The 17,338-nt window shown below is 41.1% G+C and overlaps 1 protein-coding gene across 1 annotated transcript in view; it reads right to left on the bottom strand.

The window, feature by feature from the left end:
- The window catches only part of NOS1 (nitric oxide synthase 1), a 364,505-nt gene that overhangs the window by 79,411 nt on the left and 267,756 nt on the right, over positions 1–17,338 (bottom strand). Inside the window, 4 exon segments of the mRNA XM_029571229.1 lie at positions 965–1,050; positions 7,633–7,827; positions 12,655–12,756; positions 14,865–15,039. Coding sequence (XP_029427089.1) covers positions 965–1,050; positions 7,633–7,827; positions 12,655–12,756; positions 14,865–15,039 — 558 coding nt within the window.

Below are 17,338 nucleotides of genomic sequence, written 5' to 3'. Positions count from 1 at the left end.
GGGGAGAACATCCTAAGCAAATGCATTCAGACCATGTTGTCTCTTATTATAAGATAAATAAGATAAAATATATTATCACAAAAAGTATAGAACACAGAATGCTGCACAAACACGAATACTAAAGCTCCCTTTTGGGAGTTACCTTAAAGATACAGGACATTAAAAGTCTACCCATCAGGATTAGCATTTTCCCCGTATTTTGTTTGTTGTCTTATTATAAGCCAAATTCTGATGTGGGTATCATGCAGAAAAGCACTTGATACTCCAAGACAGTGCACTGATTAACAGTTGTGCATGTGTGTGTGTGTGTGGGGGGGGGGGGGGGGGGGAGAGGGGGGTCTCAGGACTGAAATACAGGGAGTCCTGCAGGTCAGGACTGAGATGCATTGGCTGAGCTCTGTCAGGGGCCTCAGTACTGGAATCACAGGAGGGGCTGCCAGTCATGAGTGTTGGATGTCAGAACTGTATGCATTGTGGGAGGGGGAGGGAGAGAGAGAGAGAGAAAAAAAAAAGACGATGAAGTGGAAAATGGGGCTGTATAAAATGGCTGAAATTACTGCTGTTGTCCTATCTTCGTCAAGGTCTGAGATATGAAACTTCTTATAAAAAGGCAGGTAATAACAGACCAAACTGGCAATAATAGTCATTTGAGATATAGATAGACATTACAATGTGGCACTGGTTCAGAAAAGGTCACATTCCAACCATGGTCCAGTAATTGTTTTGTCTTTTCTGTATTAATTATGTTCTACATTTTTAACATGTATGCTTTATTGTAACTCGCCCTGAACAGCTGAGGGCGCAGGATAGAAATGCTTTTAAATAAAGTAATAAATAAATAAATGAAAATAGGTATGCAAACAAATCTAATTGCATCCTCTAAATGAGCCTTGCCATTACACATGACTGCACTTTCCAAAAGGGAAATCAGGTGCACTCAGACTGTCTCAGTGTGGGGACTTACTTGGCTAGCTTTTTGAAACCAATAGCTCGCTTTTTTGTCGGGGTTCCATTGACACCCTTCCAAATGTGCGTGTTCCAGGGGTCCGGCTAGGAGAGAAGGCAAAAGGAAAGCAAATCAGTCTCTCTCTCTCTCATTTTTTCTATCGCCTATAACAGTAATTTAGGATGCACATGTGTCATGACAGACAGACAAGTTAGAAACAGCTTGAAAAGTTGCCCCTCTATGGAAGTATGAAGAGGCTGATATTCGGCAAGGTTTGTCCAGTGAAGTTTTAGAGTTAGCCAAACAAATGGCAGGATTTGAAAATCCGATCACACTGACTGGATAGCCACATAATTTTTTAGCAGGCTGAAAAATCATCTGGCTAATTTGTGGGCAGGGCAGGGCAGAGGCATTACCTGGAAAACATAACCAAATAACTTTAGGACAACCAAAGAGCTGGATAAACTTCTCTGGCTTACCTTTAAGATGGCCAAGGATATTCAGCAGTGCACCTACACCGCTGAGAATACCCCTGTAAAGTTAGCTAGATAAGTTTATCTTTCTAAATTTGTTAGCCAGCCAGCCAGCAGCTGAATACGAACCTCAAAATTTCTAATTCCAATTAAATTTGTCTTCTTATCAAAGATCTAGTTGTTGTATCGATCCCAGAGAAAACTGTAATCTTTATAGGTTAAGATATTGTTTAATGGAGGGGGTAATTTTCAAAAGGATTTATACATGTAAATCCATGTCATAGCACTTTTCAAAACCCAGTTACATGCATAGAGGTAGCACATTTAAAACTAATCGGAGAAAATTCTTTTTTACTCAACGCATAATTAAGTTCTGGAACTTGTTGCCAGAGGATTAGTTTTGTTGCCAGAGGATTATTTATTTATTTATTTATTTATTGGTTTTTATATACCGCCGCTCATCAAAGATATCACGTCGGTGTACATAGAACAAAAATACGCAGTTGCGTGTACATATAACAGTATAATAATATCTGGATTCCACAATACATTAAAACAGTAAAATGTGCTACCTCTATGCATGTAAGTGGGTTTTGAAAAGTGCTATGACATGGATTTACATGTATAAATCTTTTTGAAAATTACCCCCTCCATTATTTATTTATTTATTTATTTATTTAACTTTTAATATACCGACATTCATAGGGCATATCATGCCGGTTTACAAAAAACTGAAGCAGGTAGAAAATACAATGAACAAGGGTAGGGGAGAAGGGGAGCAGGCAAGAAAAAGGTGAGAGGTGGGCAGGGGAAGAGCAGCAAGAAAGAATAGGGCAGAAGGAGAGAGAGGAACAAACAACTTGATAAATATAATAAAAGGAACATAATTGTAACTGTTTTAAAATTATAAATTAAGGCGAAGTAAACAATATCTTATAATTATAAATTAAGGCGAAGTAAACAATATCTTAACCTATAAAGATTACAGTTTTCTCTGGGATCGATACAACAACCAGATCTTTGATAAGAAGGCAAATTTAATTGGAATTTAATAAAATTTAATAGCAGTTAATGGACTTCTCTATTAATTAAGCTAATAGGGAATAGCCACCACTTTTACTGGCATCAGTAGCATGGGATCTTCTTGGTATTTGGGTAATTGCCAGGTACTTGTAGCCTGGATTGGCCACTGTTGGAAACAGGATGCTGGGCTTGATGAACCCTTGGTCTGAACCAGTATGGCATGTTCTTATGTTCTTATGAAGTGAATTTTCAAAAGATGCATGTGTAAAAAATAGCATGTGCACATGTAAAATAGCATATATGTGAGTATATGCTATGTTAGAAACCACAACATACGTGCATAAAGCAGAGACTATGAGTACATTTGTGCATGTATAAAAGAGGTGGGCCGGGGCATTCTGGGGAGGGGCCAACATATATATGCATAAGTTGCTATTTTACAACCTACCAAAGTGACAGATGTATGCTTTTACATGCATATAATTATGCCTGCTCAATATCTAGTGTAAGTGATCATAAACATCTTTAAAAATGAAAACAATGATTGGATGGAGGGTCTGGATGAAATGGGGGGATTTCAGGCTGAAGAGCCAGGAGGGTCTCCACGAGACTAATTGGTAAAACTGGTTATTTCATTACCATGCACATGTTATAAAATCCCCTGACTTACTCATGTAAATGCTGACTTATGGGGGTAAATCATTCTAAATAACACGAGTGTGACAGCTCGAGTGGTAGGTGGCTTGATAACAGCCAGAGGAAACCGGATGCTGACTCTGGCTGTTCCTTAAGTGCACTTTATTTACAGTGAAAACAAATTCAAAAACAAATATGGCAGTACACCTTCATTTCTGGAGTTAAAATAAATACAGCTCACTTACTTCAGATGTAGCACAGTCCTTTAGACATAGCAGGTCCTTACATACAGTAGCTCTCTCGCTCTGCTCCCCAGGGCCTCTCCCATATTTCTGGGCCCTGCCAATTTAACCCAGGCTAAAGGGAACTCCCCTGGATCAGAACTCCTTGTGGTGTTAGCCCTTAAGGAGGACTGGGCCAGATACCTGTGGCTGGTTCTTTAAGGTGTTTTGAGGGAGTTTCTTATAGAATCCCTCACAGAGAGTAAAATCTATTTGTGAACACTTTAAAATTTGAAGTACAAATAGGCAGGTATATCATTTGTGCACACTTATCCAGCTACATTCTGACTAAGTAGCACCTTTAGCATTACTTAGATGGACAAATTTGAACTTATCCAGATAAATAATGCTTTTTTTAGACTTTTCCAGCCATCTTACATACCCAGATAAGTCTGAAAAGAGCTACTTAGACAGACAAGTAGTGCTTTTCAGACTTATCGCTACTTAGCTGCATAAATTGGAACTTAACCAGATAAGTATTACAACTTTTCAGGATAAGTCAAAATTGTGTGGCTTACATTTTTTTACATATACGCGTATGTTTTTGTGCACATGTACTCAAATTTTATAACCTACACATATCATTTGATTACAGGTCATAAAATACAGTAGTAGATTTGCGTGCATCCATATACACGTGTATATGGATGGGATGGGAAATATCCTCTATTAAATTAAGAACCTCAAATTTGTACTGCTTCCTACACCATTCCCAACAAAAACACATCTGGCACGCAGCATTGCAATACCTAAAATGAGGACATTTTAGTCCACCCAAATTTCTTGGAGCGCATAAGAGTGGAATTACTAGTTTTCAGAACTCTTCCTTTCCATATAAAATGTTCCAATATAGAGAGTAGCACCTCCACATCCTTATTGGTTAACCATTCAGGAAGCATTTGCAGTTTATATAGTAATTTGGGCAAAAGAGACATTTTAAAAAGGGCTCAACGTCCAGAGATAGAGGGAGATCCTTCAATAGAGAGAGTTATTCTACAAAGGATAGCAGCAATTTGGAGATATTAAGATCACTTGTTCTTATAGTCCAAGCACTCCAGCCCTCTGCAGCGCTGCAACACCCACTTCTTAATTTGGTAGGAATGAAACGTAAGCAGCATAGGCCGAGGCTTGTTCAGATCTCCTCTAGGGCCTCCTTCCACTCTGCGTGCCTGATCAATCATGAAGTCAGGCCTAGAGTTATCAGGTTGCAACACCTCCATCAAAAACCTTTTGATAAAAGACACAGTATCTTTACTCTTCTTGCCTTCTGGGATGTCCAGCACCCGCACATTACTACAACATGATATGTCCTCCAAGTCCACCACTATAGATTTTATTTCTGCCATCTGCTTACAAGGATCAACTAAAGAATTTGCAGCCCCCGACTCCCCGTTCTCAAGATCAGAGACATACTACTCCAGCTCTTCCACCCAAGGGGAGAGTTTATCAATCTTGTCACTCACCTCCACAACTGAGCTTTTTAACAGTTGGAGATCATTTGCCAAATCCCCTCTCAATTCGTGAATCTCATTCAGCACTTATAAGGACTCAGAATCCTTCACTATCACTGATCTGCCTCCTGCCATACTGTCAGTATATGCGGCACCTTGCTCACTGGGCTTTCAGATTCTTTATAATAGTCTGTGATCTGCTCTGATTTGTCGCCAAAATGCCTGGTTCTGTGGAAGCTCATAATGGGAAGGCACAACCAAGAAATGTTTAGTAGGTTTCAAGACTGGTATAATGGAGATGACCAAGGATTAAACTGGATTACCAACAGAGCTCAATTATAGAGCAACTGTCGCTATTCTCGCTCAACAGTGCTCCCTTAAGTCACTTTTGCACATAAAGAGAAAAACTTTCAAACAATGGCATGTATGCATGTATATGGCCATACATAGGGGCAGATTTTAAAAGCCCTACATGCGTAAATCCAGCTGGATTTACGTGCGTAGGGGGGTTACGTGCATTGGGCCTAATTTCAAAAGCCCGGTGGCGCGCATAAAGCCCCGGGACGCGCGTAAGTCCCGGGGCTTGCAAAAAGGGACAGGGAGTGGGCGGGGAATGGCGGTCTGGGGCGGTCCAGGGGGTGGGGCCGGAGCAGGGCCAGAGCCTCCAGGCACAGCGGCCATTTGCCACTGTGCCCAGGATCACGCGGCGGTACTCGGCTGGCGTACGCAATTCGCGCCTGCCCAAGGCAGGCGTAACTTGTAAGTTAATTTTTTAGGGGGGTTTAGCTTAGGGCTGGGGGCGGGAGAGTTAGGGGAAGGGAAGGTGGTGTGGGGGGGTAGGGAAGTTCCCTCCGAGGCCGCTCTGATTTCAGAGCGGCCTGGGAGGGAACAGAGGAAGGGAGTGCGGCTCGGCGCGCAAGGTGCACAATTGTGTACCCCGTTGCCCGCTCTGACCCCGGATTTTATAACATGCACGCGGCTGCACACGCATGTTATAAAATCGGGCATACATTTGTGCGCGCCAGGTAGAGTGCACAAATGTACGCCATGCGCATAGATTTTAAAATCTGGCCCATAGTTTTGCCATAGTATTTTGTAACCTGCGTGTATCACATATGCGCATGTTATAAAATATATATTTTTAGCCTGCAACATATACATATATGTATGCTTGCGCACAAATATATGGAATGCATTGAAACCACATATATCAATGCATTGAATGCTGTACTTTTCCTACCAATTTTAAAAATACACGTGAATTTTACACGCAAAAGTAAAATAGGATTTACTCGCATAAGTTCTGATATATGCACATGTGTAGGCCAATCTAAAAACATTTACATGTTAATGAAATTTACCAGTTTACCAATTAGTCCATCAGTTCACCCAGTCCTTCTCCAGGTCACTGACATCTTCCTGGATCTTCACACTGAACTGCCTCCTGTTCACCCAGACCTCCCATCCAATCAGTACTATACAATAAACACGTTTAATATCATTTATATCAGATAGGTTAGCAGTTGTAAAGTGATATAAGTTGGCAAATCTATGTGCATAAATGTCTTTCAGAATAGCAACTTATGCGTGTAATTGTTGGCTCCGCCTTGGAACACACAATAAACACGTTTAATATCACTTATGCCAGATAAAAGTGTAAAATTACACGCATAAGTTTCTCAAGTAAGTCTTGGCCCTGCCCCAGAACGTCCCTATACCATCCCTTTTTTCATATCTGTATGTGTGTGCTAAGAAGGATATATATGTGAGCAGTTTTGAAAATTACAAGTTTGCGCGTATGATTCACATACGTGTGTACATGCTGTTATTTACACATGTACCATTTTTTAAAATTCATTCCAGAGTCTTTTTTGATCCAAAAACACAGAAACATAGAAATGACTGCAGAAAAGGACCCTCAACCAATAAGACCCTAGGACTTATTGGTTGAACTATCACCTTTTTTTGAAAGATTTAACTGCTGTCATTTTTTAATAATATATACAGATAAATTCCTGGAAAAAATAAAATAAAAATAGAAAATGAAGGTCCATATTTATGCTCTGAACATCACTCAACCTCATCTTATACTGCTTAGTATGACAATGGCTGCAAATAACAGCAGGTTATTTCCTTTCACCTGGAAGTTCTCCTACATTTTACACATTCGAAAGCTAAAATAAATTCCAGGTACACTAGAACACCTTTTACCCAGCATGGTCTAGATTAAGATTATTCTGGATAAACTGCTTTCTAGATAACTAATGGACCCCACACCCTTGCGTCTGCGGCACATTCTGTGCTTCAAACAATTAATCTGAACTGTGAACTGCGTAGGAGGGAGAGGAGCAGTGGCAGGAGGAGCGGGCAAGAGAAGAGCCCAGTCGGAGAATCATTTTCTGGATAATGAGTCTTTGGATACTGGATCTCTGGATAAACAGTGCTCTTACTATATCCTAATTTGTAATACTGGCATCCCTATGGAAGTGAAAATAATAACACACAACAACTTAGGGAAGTCATTTCCATCATTTTATGTTTAGAAGTCTTTACACATTTTTTTGTAAGAAAAAATGCTTCAGATTAAGATTAACTGAAGTCCTGATCTTAATTCATAGGTTTTTGTATTCTTTAGCAATAAATTTCTTTTTTCATCTTAACCTTTTTCCTGTCTATGGATGTTACTAGATAATTTTGGAATGTAATATGCCTCTAACGATGGGTTAGCTGAAGCCGTGCTTGCATTCCTTGGGCATCATACCAATACTTACCTGCGCACTTAGAATAGGAGAGGCATAAATCTAAGCCCAAAGAGCAGGTACCTGGTACTCGAAGGATGGAGTGAGACGGTAGTTGAGCATTTCTTGATGAAAGACAGGCGTGATGCTCCCAGACATTGGTGGGACAATCCAAACCCAGTCAGCAGGACACCCTCCACGACAGCGATACTCATTCTCCATATGTTTAATAAAGGACTCCGTGGCTGAATGATGATCTACAATAGTTACCTTATCGCTCTGTTTTGGGGGGGGGGGGGGGGGAGGAGAGAGAGAATATAAATTAGTAATCATAAAGGATGTGCAAGACAGTTCAGATTTAGTAAAAAAAAAAACCACCTTCAAGTCAAGAATGGTCTGATAAACCTTAAATTATGGAAGCCACAGCTATCCCTTTTCCAATTCAAGTCAAACTGTATCCAAGCTGACCACCTGGCTTGTCAGAATCTCAGCCAACTCCAGCTCAGCTCCAGTTTGGAAGCCTGGATTCAGGTAACTCACAAATTAGATGCTTACCTGATGTCTAACAGAAGCAATCTGAACAGTTATAGAGTATGGCAGTGGCCTGAACTGATTCCCGTTAAAATATGAGATGGTTATTTAAATTCAATCACAATGCTGTGTCTAACAATGGAGGGTACAAAACACAGAGTGATCAATGTAAAATCCCCCACGTGTATTCAATCAATGCTAAATGACCATTCATAATAGGCACTACTGGTCAATAATAGCCTTCTTTGCCTTATTCTTAATTATCGGTCAAACATTTACGCAGTTCTGTGCATCTCAGCTAATATTTTGGAATTTTAAATTTAAATTATTTCAACTTTCCAAACACTGCTTGCTATCTTTTGCTGATAGTTTTGCCTAATTTGCATTGTTTTGAGTTTTTGAAAATCTATTTTTCCTATTTAGAACATAATCTTTTGCTAGCAAATTATTTAACTCTACCAAAGTATAGCTTGCCTTTGTTGTAGTCACTTTTTTATTGTATCTAATTAGAACTTAAGAATCTTTTCCTAGCCCTATTTTTAAATTTATGTGTTTTTAAGGCAGAAATTTAAAAAGGCTATTATTTCTAGGAGTTGTTTTTTCCCTCCCTCCCTCCCTCCCCTCCTCCAGGATTTTTCCTTGTAAATTGTTCTTCCAAGGTCTTCGTAGACTAAGTACAAATCAATTTGTAAGTAATCAAGTGGCCTCATTACAAGTCACGCTCACTGATATGAGAAGAATATCTTTTATTCAGTATAACATTTGGGGACTTAAGGGTTATTCAATTTGCCTTCAGCAGTCTGCAATGAAAAAAGAACTGACTCATCTGAGAGAGCAATTATCTAAGCTTTGAAAACCTCCCCTTCCTTGCAGCATTCAGAATATCACCCCCAATTCCCACAGAGGATTCAGAAACCCAAGAAAAAATGAATTATAATGGGCTCTAGTAGAATAAGACCTGTGACCCTGAGACACCTTGTCTCCTCAACTGAGAAACATCCAGGATATCAGCCCCCATTCTCACAAAGGAGTCAACAATCCAGGAATTTATTTATTTATTTGCATGGGTTTATAGTCCCTCACTCTAAAAATGTTCTGGGGGGGGGGGGGGGGGAGAATTAGAATTCATAAAATCCAATAAACATAAAATCAATTTGCACATTAATCATTTAAACAATATACCTCTAAAATAGACATCAAATTAAATACCATTAAAATCCTTAAGTAAATAGCAAAGTTTTAAGCTTTTGTATCAGTCTCTGTTCTTAAGTGTGCTGGTAATGTAAGAAAACACTCTTTCCTGTGTAATCTTCAATTTGCAATGGCGAAAAGAGGGGACACTGAGTAAATTTGCATCAACCAATCTAAGTAATTGTACAAGAACATACTGTTTAAGCTTAAAACCCAAAGAAGTTACATTTTCAAAATAAAGAGGTTTATGAATCATTAATAACAATTTAAATTGAACTCTAAAATGCATTGGTAACCACTGGAATTCTTTAATATAGGGCTTATGTCTTTAATCTTTAATATAGAGCTTATGTCTTTATATCTTTACTATAGGGCTTATGAATTCATATTTCCCAACATCCTTTATTAGGCTGGCAGCAGCATTTTATGTTAGCTGTATTGCATAGGGATGTGAATCGTTTTAGGACGATTAAAATTATCGTCCGATAATTTTAATATCGTCTTAAACCGTTATGGAACACAATACAATACAGATTCTAACGATTTATCGTTATAAATCGTTAGAATCGTGAGCCGGCACACTAAAACCCCTAAAACCCACCCCGACCCTTTAAATTAAATCCCCCACCCTCCCGAACCCCCCCCCCCCCCAATAACTTAAATAACCTGCGGGTCCAGCGGCGGTCCGGAACGGCAGCGGTCCGGAACGGGCTCCTGCTCCTGAATCTTGTCGTCTTCAGCCGGCGCCATTTTCCAAAATGGCGCCGAAAAATGGCGGCGGCCATAGACGAAAAAGATTGGACGGCAGGAGGTCCTTCCGGACCCCCACTGGACTTTTGGCAAGTCTCGTGGGGGTCAGGAGGCCCCCCACAAGCTGGCCAAAAGTTCCTGGAGGTCCAGCGGGGGTCAGGGAGCGATTTCCCGCCGCGAATCGTTTCCGTATGGAAAATGGCGCCGGCAGGAGATCGACTGCAGGAGGTCGTTCAGCGAGGGTTCCGGCGCCTCGCTGAATGACCTCCTGCATTCGATCTCCTGCCGGCGCCATTTTCCGTACGAAAACGATTCGCGGCGGGAAATCGCTCCCTGACCCCCGCTGGACCTCCAGGAACTTTTGGCCAGCTTGTGGGGGGCCTCCTGACCCCCACGAGACTTGCCAAAAGTCCAGCGGGGGTCCGGAAGGACCTCCTGCCGTCCAATCTTTTTCGTCTATGGCCGCCGCCATTTTTCGGCGCCATTTTGGAAAATGGCGCCGGCTGAAGACGACAAGATTCAGGAGCAGGAGCCCGTTCCGGACCGCTGCCGTTCCGGACCGCCGCTGGACCCGCAGGTTATTTAAGTTATTTGGGGGGGGTTCGGGAGGGTGGGGGATTTAATTTAAAGGGTCGGGGGTGGGTTTTAGGGGGTTTTAATGTGCCGGTTTTTCGATTTTTCGATTTTTAATGATTTTTAACGATTTTTCACGATATTTTACCCCCCCAAACGGCAACAATACGATTCCCTCCCCCTCCCAGCCGAAATCGATCGTTAAGACGATCGAGGACACGATTCACATCCCTAGTATTGCATGTTCCACTTTTTTTGACTGGCCTATCAGTAGACTGTTACAATACATCTTCGATTTGTATAAAGCTATTTGGGCCAATTTTTGTACATGTGATTTTAGTGAAAGTGCGATCGCTGCCGGCTATCGCAGGTCCGCCCCCCCCTTCGCCCCCCCGCCCCCACCTTAGAGAATCCAGGCCCAAGTGATTTACCTTCATAGTCTATAATGGCACTAACCTTTTAAATCTCATTATAGCTACTGAAAGTCACAAAAATCTATCTCATTAGGTTCAACAATGTTGTGCTCAGCGTTCCGCGAGCTGCTTCAGCAAACCACCACCCTTATCTCTGTGGCCAGGCCGGCCACTCTGCCTCCCGTCATGGCCGGGCACTACCAACGCGCCACTGAGCACCATGCGGTAGGACGCCGCCAGCCCCAACCAGCCATGCACGTGCCTGACATCATCCCATTTAAAGGGACCTTTCTGTCTCTCCCTCATTGCCTCAGCAACAAGTCCAGCTACCAAGCAGAGTGTGTGTTGCTATCCTGTTCCAGTCTTTGTCTCTGCCTGCCCCAATCCACATCTGCCCTACTTGCTCCTGTTTTGCTTGTCTGCCTCAGCCCTATCCTTCCCTCTTCTCCCTCGGACAGATACATTTTTGACCCCTGCCTGGACTCTGGATATGCCTGATCGCTGGCTGCCCTTGACCCCTATCTGGACTCTGATTATGCCTGACCTCTGCTTGCCTCTGACCCTTATCTGGTCACCGACACTTCTACTCACTGCCTGCCTATAAAATTCGCTTAGCCTTGGATCACATCTCCAGTCATCAGTCATCAGCAGAGACCCTCACCTAAGTCCTGCCAGCCCCGGCACCTAAAGCCTCAACCTGAGGGGAATGTGGGCTGTTAAAGGTGACGGTCCTGTCTGGTCTCTGCTTTGCCTGGGTTCACCTGCTGATGGTGAGAACTTGCAGGGCACTTCCCTGCAGGTACAGCTAATCACTTCAGCCCAAGGGTCCATAGACACAACAAATAAACCATAGGTGAGTCCTTTTTATTGGACTAACTCAATATATCTGTGACTAGCTTTTGAGAGCTGTGCTCCCTTCATCAGGTTAGTCTCAAAAGATAGCAAAACAGTATTACCTACAGCATGTTAACTCTTATTTCTATTTATTCAAGTTGACTAACATAGCAACCACAATACTTTTCTCATAAGGCTGAGCCACATGGAAAGAAGAAATTTGAACAGGGATGGCCATGTTTCACAGCTCTGTATTCTACCCCCCTGTCCAAAGCAAAACTTAAATGGACAATACATAGGGAATATTCTTCACTTTTACCTAACCTAACCCCTCAAAGGATAGATCACAGGGAAACACTTTGTTATTTGTAGGCCTCATTTACCAAACATTTTTCCCATAGACACAGAATGGGATTAAAGCCAAGGGCACAGTAGAAAAAAGCTTTTGTAACCAAGAAGCCCTTGATTATTTTTCAAAATATAATTCACTACTTAACTGCTGATGGGATTCTACTGAGAGCACAGAACTGGAGTAAATGCCAGTCTACTACATATCCTCAACACCGTCAACATTTTCAACGCCTAAGAACTGATCCCGTATTTTTTTCAAGCAAATTTACCTATCTGCAGTGCAATTCCTGGATTATCCCCAACAGAGTTAATTTCTTGTTTGAAAGCTTATTTCTGAAGGAAAACAGGACTGAACTGAAGGGTGAAGGGAAAGGGATAGATTTAATATAAGGAATTGTTGTTTGACAGCTATATTGCTGAGTGTGGGCAACCAATAGACACCTTCCCCTTTCGAGGCCAGTACCTGGTAGCTGTATAGAACAGCGATGTTAATTTCCACCAGTGCTTGGTCTTTCCAGAGCGATGACATTTTCCGTGTGTCCAGGTTCATTTTCTTAGCCACTTCCTGGAAAAGCCAACCAATAAATCAACCTACTTGGTAATTTTCTTGTTGGAAGTTTCCAGTTGCGGGTAATTGAATCCCAGTATTCCCATTTTAGCATAATTTAATGAGTACTTTTCTTTGCCAGTCGCTTTTTAGTGCTCTTATTGGAGGTACCTGCAGCAACTTATAAAATGGTAAGAAGAATCTGAGCAATGTGATTGACTGCAGAAAGTTCTCACTCATACTGTTATCTCAGCATAATGGCACAGTTAGATCTTCACTGTATCTCTCGTCTGTTTTTTCTTTCCCCTGCTATGCCCTAGTCATCACTGCTTTTCATATCTCAATCATCTGCTCACTGTAAAAACATGCATTAAAAAAAAAAAAATTAAGTTTGGGGATTTCCTGTGCCCCCAACATGTGGACTCCAGGCTGCAAAAGCATGCTGAAAATTGTTGGGCAGACTGGATGGGCCTTACGGTCCTCATCTGCATGATTTTTTTTTAAATTAAAAGCCTACATGATTTAGCTAAATGTGGGGAAGGCAAAATCCCTAATTTAGCATACTGAGACATTTTTATGTGCTTTAAGTCCTGATAGGACATGGCCAAACCCAAGACCCAGGCTCTTAATTACAAAAGAAGCAATATGAGATGAAGGGAGAGGTGAAAAGGGGGAAGCAATGGATTGGTGGGAATAGGAGTGAATTATCATCATCATTTATATTAAACCATAAACTGCCGGCTGGACCCAAAGAAAATCCCTCAACTTAATCTTTATGGGAGAGGAGGGGTACTAGCTGTAAGCTAAAAGGGGATCTTGCGAGCTCAACTAGCCAGGAGGGTGCATACATTGGAAGAAGCTGACAAAAACTGTCTTGGATGAGGAGTGATATCCTATAGGCCAGGGGTGGGCAAGTCCGGTCCTCGAGGGCTGCAAACCAGTCGGGTTTTCAGGATACCCCTAATGAATATGCATGAAATAGATTTGCATACAACTGAGGCAGTGTGTATGCAGGTCTCTCTCATGCATATTCATTAAAGATATCCTGAAAACCCGACTAGTTTGCAGCCCTCGAGGACCGGAATTGCCCACCCCTGCTATAGGCAGTCACAGTGTATGACATCCAGCTGGGATATATCCTTGGCAGTGTAGACAAGACTAACTGGGAAGATGGTTAAATGATCTTTTTTGCCCTCATCTACTATGCTATTATTTTACTAATTTTGCTTGTTGGAGTTCAAAGAATGTTTTAGGCTGCATTCATATCTTTTCACTATTGACCTAGTTTCTATTGTGGAAGTATGACTTTAAATCCATATTTTCTTTTTACAAAAGTTTTAAATGAATTAAAAATAGATTGTATGATCATATAACATTGTAGGGTGTCTACAGCATTGTTCTGGGATATTATCATTTGAGGGGACTGCATATTCTACCTTATGCCTCACAACACACCTGAGGCAGCTCATTATCCACCATCAATATTCATCTTGTCTTTCTTACTGCTTAAATAAGGCACTTACTCACTTCACCCTCTTAGGAGCCTTTTTAGTTTAGAAATAAGAAAGATCATCAGAGGAGAAAGTTCCTTCTGTTTTGAGGAATGGAATGATCTGATTATCTTTCCCTTGCTCAAGAAGCCACTACTCTACATGGAATAAGAGGTGGTGTGAGGAGAGAGGGCTGGAATCGCCTAATCTTTCATTCTGATCAAATGAATTCCCTCTGTTTTATTTAATTTTTGAAAAAGGAATTTTCTTATATTTCATACTGTAGAATGGATTCAAATTGTAGAGTATGAAAGAATATGTGTGCACAGTCGTTTGAAATAACATTCAGAAAAGGTCGACGACCTTTCCTATGTTATTTCCTGTCATTTTCTAAATGAAATGACAAAAAAAAAAAAAGAATGAAATTTCATTTTTTCCTATTATTTTACTCTTGCTATTTACAAACAGCACAAACTAAAAACAAAAAAATGAAATTAAAAAACATGAAACAAAATAAAATGAAACAAATCAAAAACAAAATAGAATTGTTTTTCAAGCACCTCCCCATCCCCCCCATGCTAGATAATGTAATTGCTATGAAGGAGAGAGATGTTGATACTGGGGAAGAGAAGGTACCTCCAAAATGTTGTAGCGAGAGTTATCACAGTAGTCCCGGACTCCAATCTCCGTGCCCATGTACCACCCACTGAATGGACAGGCAGTGAACTCCAGGCCTCCAATTTCGAGGACCATGCTGGACACAGCCGGCAAACCGTACCATTTCAAGCCTAGTTCCTTAAACCACTCCAGCCTGCAGATGACCACACAAGGGAGGGGATAAGATGGACTCATGTGCAAGGTAATCAGAGTCGCAGGAGTTAGGCAAAAGATAGAGAGCTTATGAAGCACATTTCAACAAACATTTCTCATAAGAACACACATAGTTTCTTTTCGAATGTGACTGAAAATAGATATGGAAAATGTTTCCCACCCATTCACCCTTCATTGCCTCATGTGCTCCTTCAGGAATACAATCACTGACTCATAAACAGGGAATCTTAGATCCTCAAAGCTGCTGTTAAAGGTTCACTCCCTGAAAATTGTACATCTTTCTCAATCTAGATAAAGGATGTTCACTGTAGCTGGGACCAACACTCTGGAATTCATTGGTGGAGGAAATCAGGAAGAGCAAGATTTTCTCAGGTTCAGAAAACATTTCCAATCTGAGATTATTTTATTTTGATGTGCCTTGCCTGTTTTCACTATTTCGAGCTGTGTTTGTTTTTACCAAATTGTATACTGTATATGATTATTGATTATGGATGGAATGTTATAACCTACTGAGACTGGTGGATTAGGGGATATAAATTGTACAAATAAATAAATAGGTACAAACTTAGGGCCTGATATACTACTGTGGCGATGCCGAAGGCAACGGGGAACAGGGCCTGTCTGCCTGCCTCGCAACTTGACCAGCTCCGGGGGTATCGAGAGGGCTGTGCTGAGAGTGCACCCCCCACAACGAGGAGGTGAGAGACCCTCCCACCCAGAGCCTGCCCACTGCCCACCCACCAACCACCAAAAACCAATCTAGCGATGCCAAAGGCAGTGGAGAACTGAGCCTGCTTGCCTGCCTTGCAACTCGACCAGTTCCAAGGGTAGTGAGAGGGATGTGCTGAGAGTGCCCCCCCCCCCCGCAATGAGGAGATGAGAGCCACCAGTGCCAATGAGACCATCCCCCCCCCTGAGCCTGCCCACTGCCTGCCCACCAACCAACATAAACCACTGCAGCGATACCGAAGGCGCTTGCACCATGAGGCACATGCACAAAGGAGCACAACAAAGGAGCATGCCCTTTTGTGCACGCTTGAAGTAGATACATTCGTTGATACCTGCATTAAAAACTACAACCATGGAGCAGCTGTATGTCATTGAGCCCATAATAGGACAGGGCCTACATGGAGATGTAAGGAGTACCACAAGTAAGAAGCAAAGAAGGATCATAAACTTGGTCTTTCCAATGGTAAGTACTAATGCTTCTACTATCTCATCCTGTCTAATGTTTACTCTGCTTCTGTTAAATGTCTAGTCTATGTCAAAAAAATCCCCTTGATTAACAACCATATTTTGCATCACTGAAATGTGGCTGATTGATAATGTCCAGCTAAACCAAATTGTCCACACTAATTATGATGTATTTCACTTTCCTAGATCTAAAAGAAAAGGAGGTAGTTTATTAATCTGTACAAAAGAACTTAAACTAGTACCATGCAAAGTAGAAATTTACCCTCCATATGAAGTGTTAATTCTAAAATCTCATCAGCTAAACATAGGACTGGTCTACTGTCCACCTGGTTTATTACAAAAAGATTGCTCATCACTGATTGAATTATTCACTAAAGTGTTTCCTTCTCCAGAATCTACACCAATTGTAGGAGACTTTAACTTCCAGGTAGACAAAATACTTGTGAAATGGTTTTAGAGGCAATGGAAGCCCTGGAATGGTCACAAAGTCACTTATAAAGCGGGCCACACTTTACACCTATTATTTGCTAATACAGGTAATTGCCAAAACATTACTTCATACATGAAATTGTCCTGGTCTGATCACCAATTAATAAAAGTGGATGTAGCCTTAACAAGCCACATCACTAATAATACAGATAATAAGCTTATATTCACCTTCAGGAAAAAGATAAAGACAGAAGTACTTGCTGAAGCAATAGAAAATAAGATCCATAAAGTACATCAAACCAATACCACACCAGCATTTGAATCATGGGATAAAATAGTCAATGACATAGCTGAAAACCTTAGTCCTTTCCAGACAAGAACTATTAACAAAGAAAGGAATAACACAAAAAATAAGAAGCCATGGTACAATGAAGAATTGGGAAGCATTAAACAGAAAGTAAGAAAATTAGAGAAAATAAGTTGGAAATACTCATCTGATTAATCCCTAGGAAAATATAAATCTTTCCTTACAAAATACTGTACACTAACCAACAAAGCAAAAAAAGATTTCTAGGCCAAACAAATTCATGGGGTTATATTTAACTCAAAACTGCTCTTTGAGACTTACAATTCAATTAAAGATCATATTGAGAAAC

This window comes from Rhinatrema bivittatum, chromosome 11 (genome assembly GCF_901001135.1).
Source record: "Rhinatrema bivittatum chromosome 11, aRhiBiv1.1, whole genome shotgun sequence".
Classification (NCBI taxonomy): domain Eukaryota; kingdom Metazoa; phylum Chordata; class Amphibia; order Gymnophiona; family Rhinatrematidae; genus Rhinatrema; species Rhinatrema bivittatum.
The sequence above is the reverse complement of the archived record's forward strand: the minus strand, read 5'-3'. Positions and strand labels throughout refer to the sequence as shown.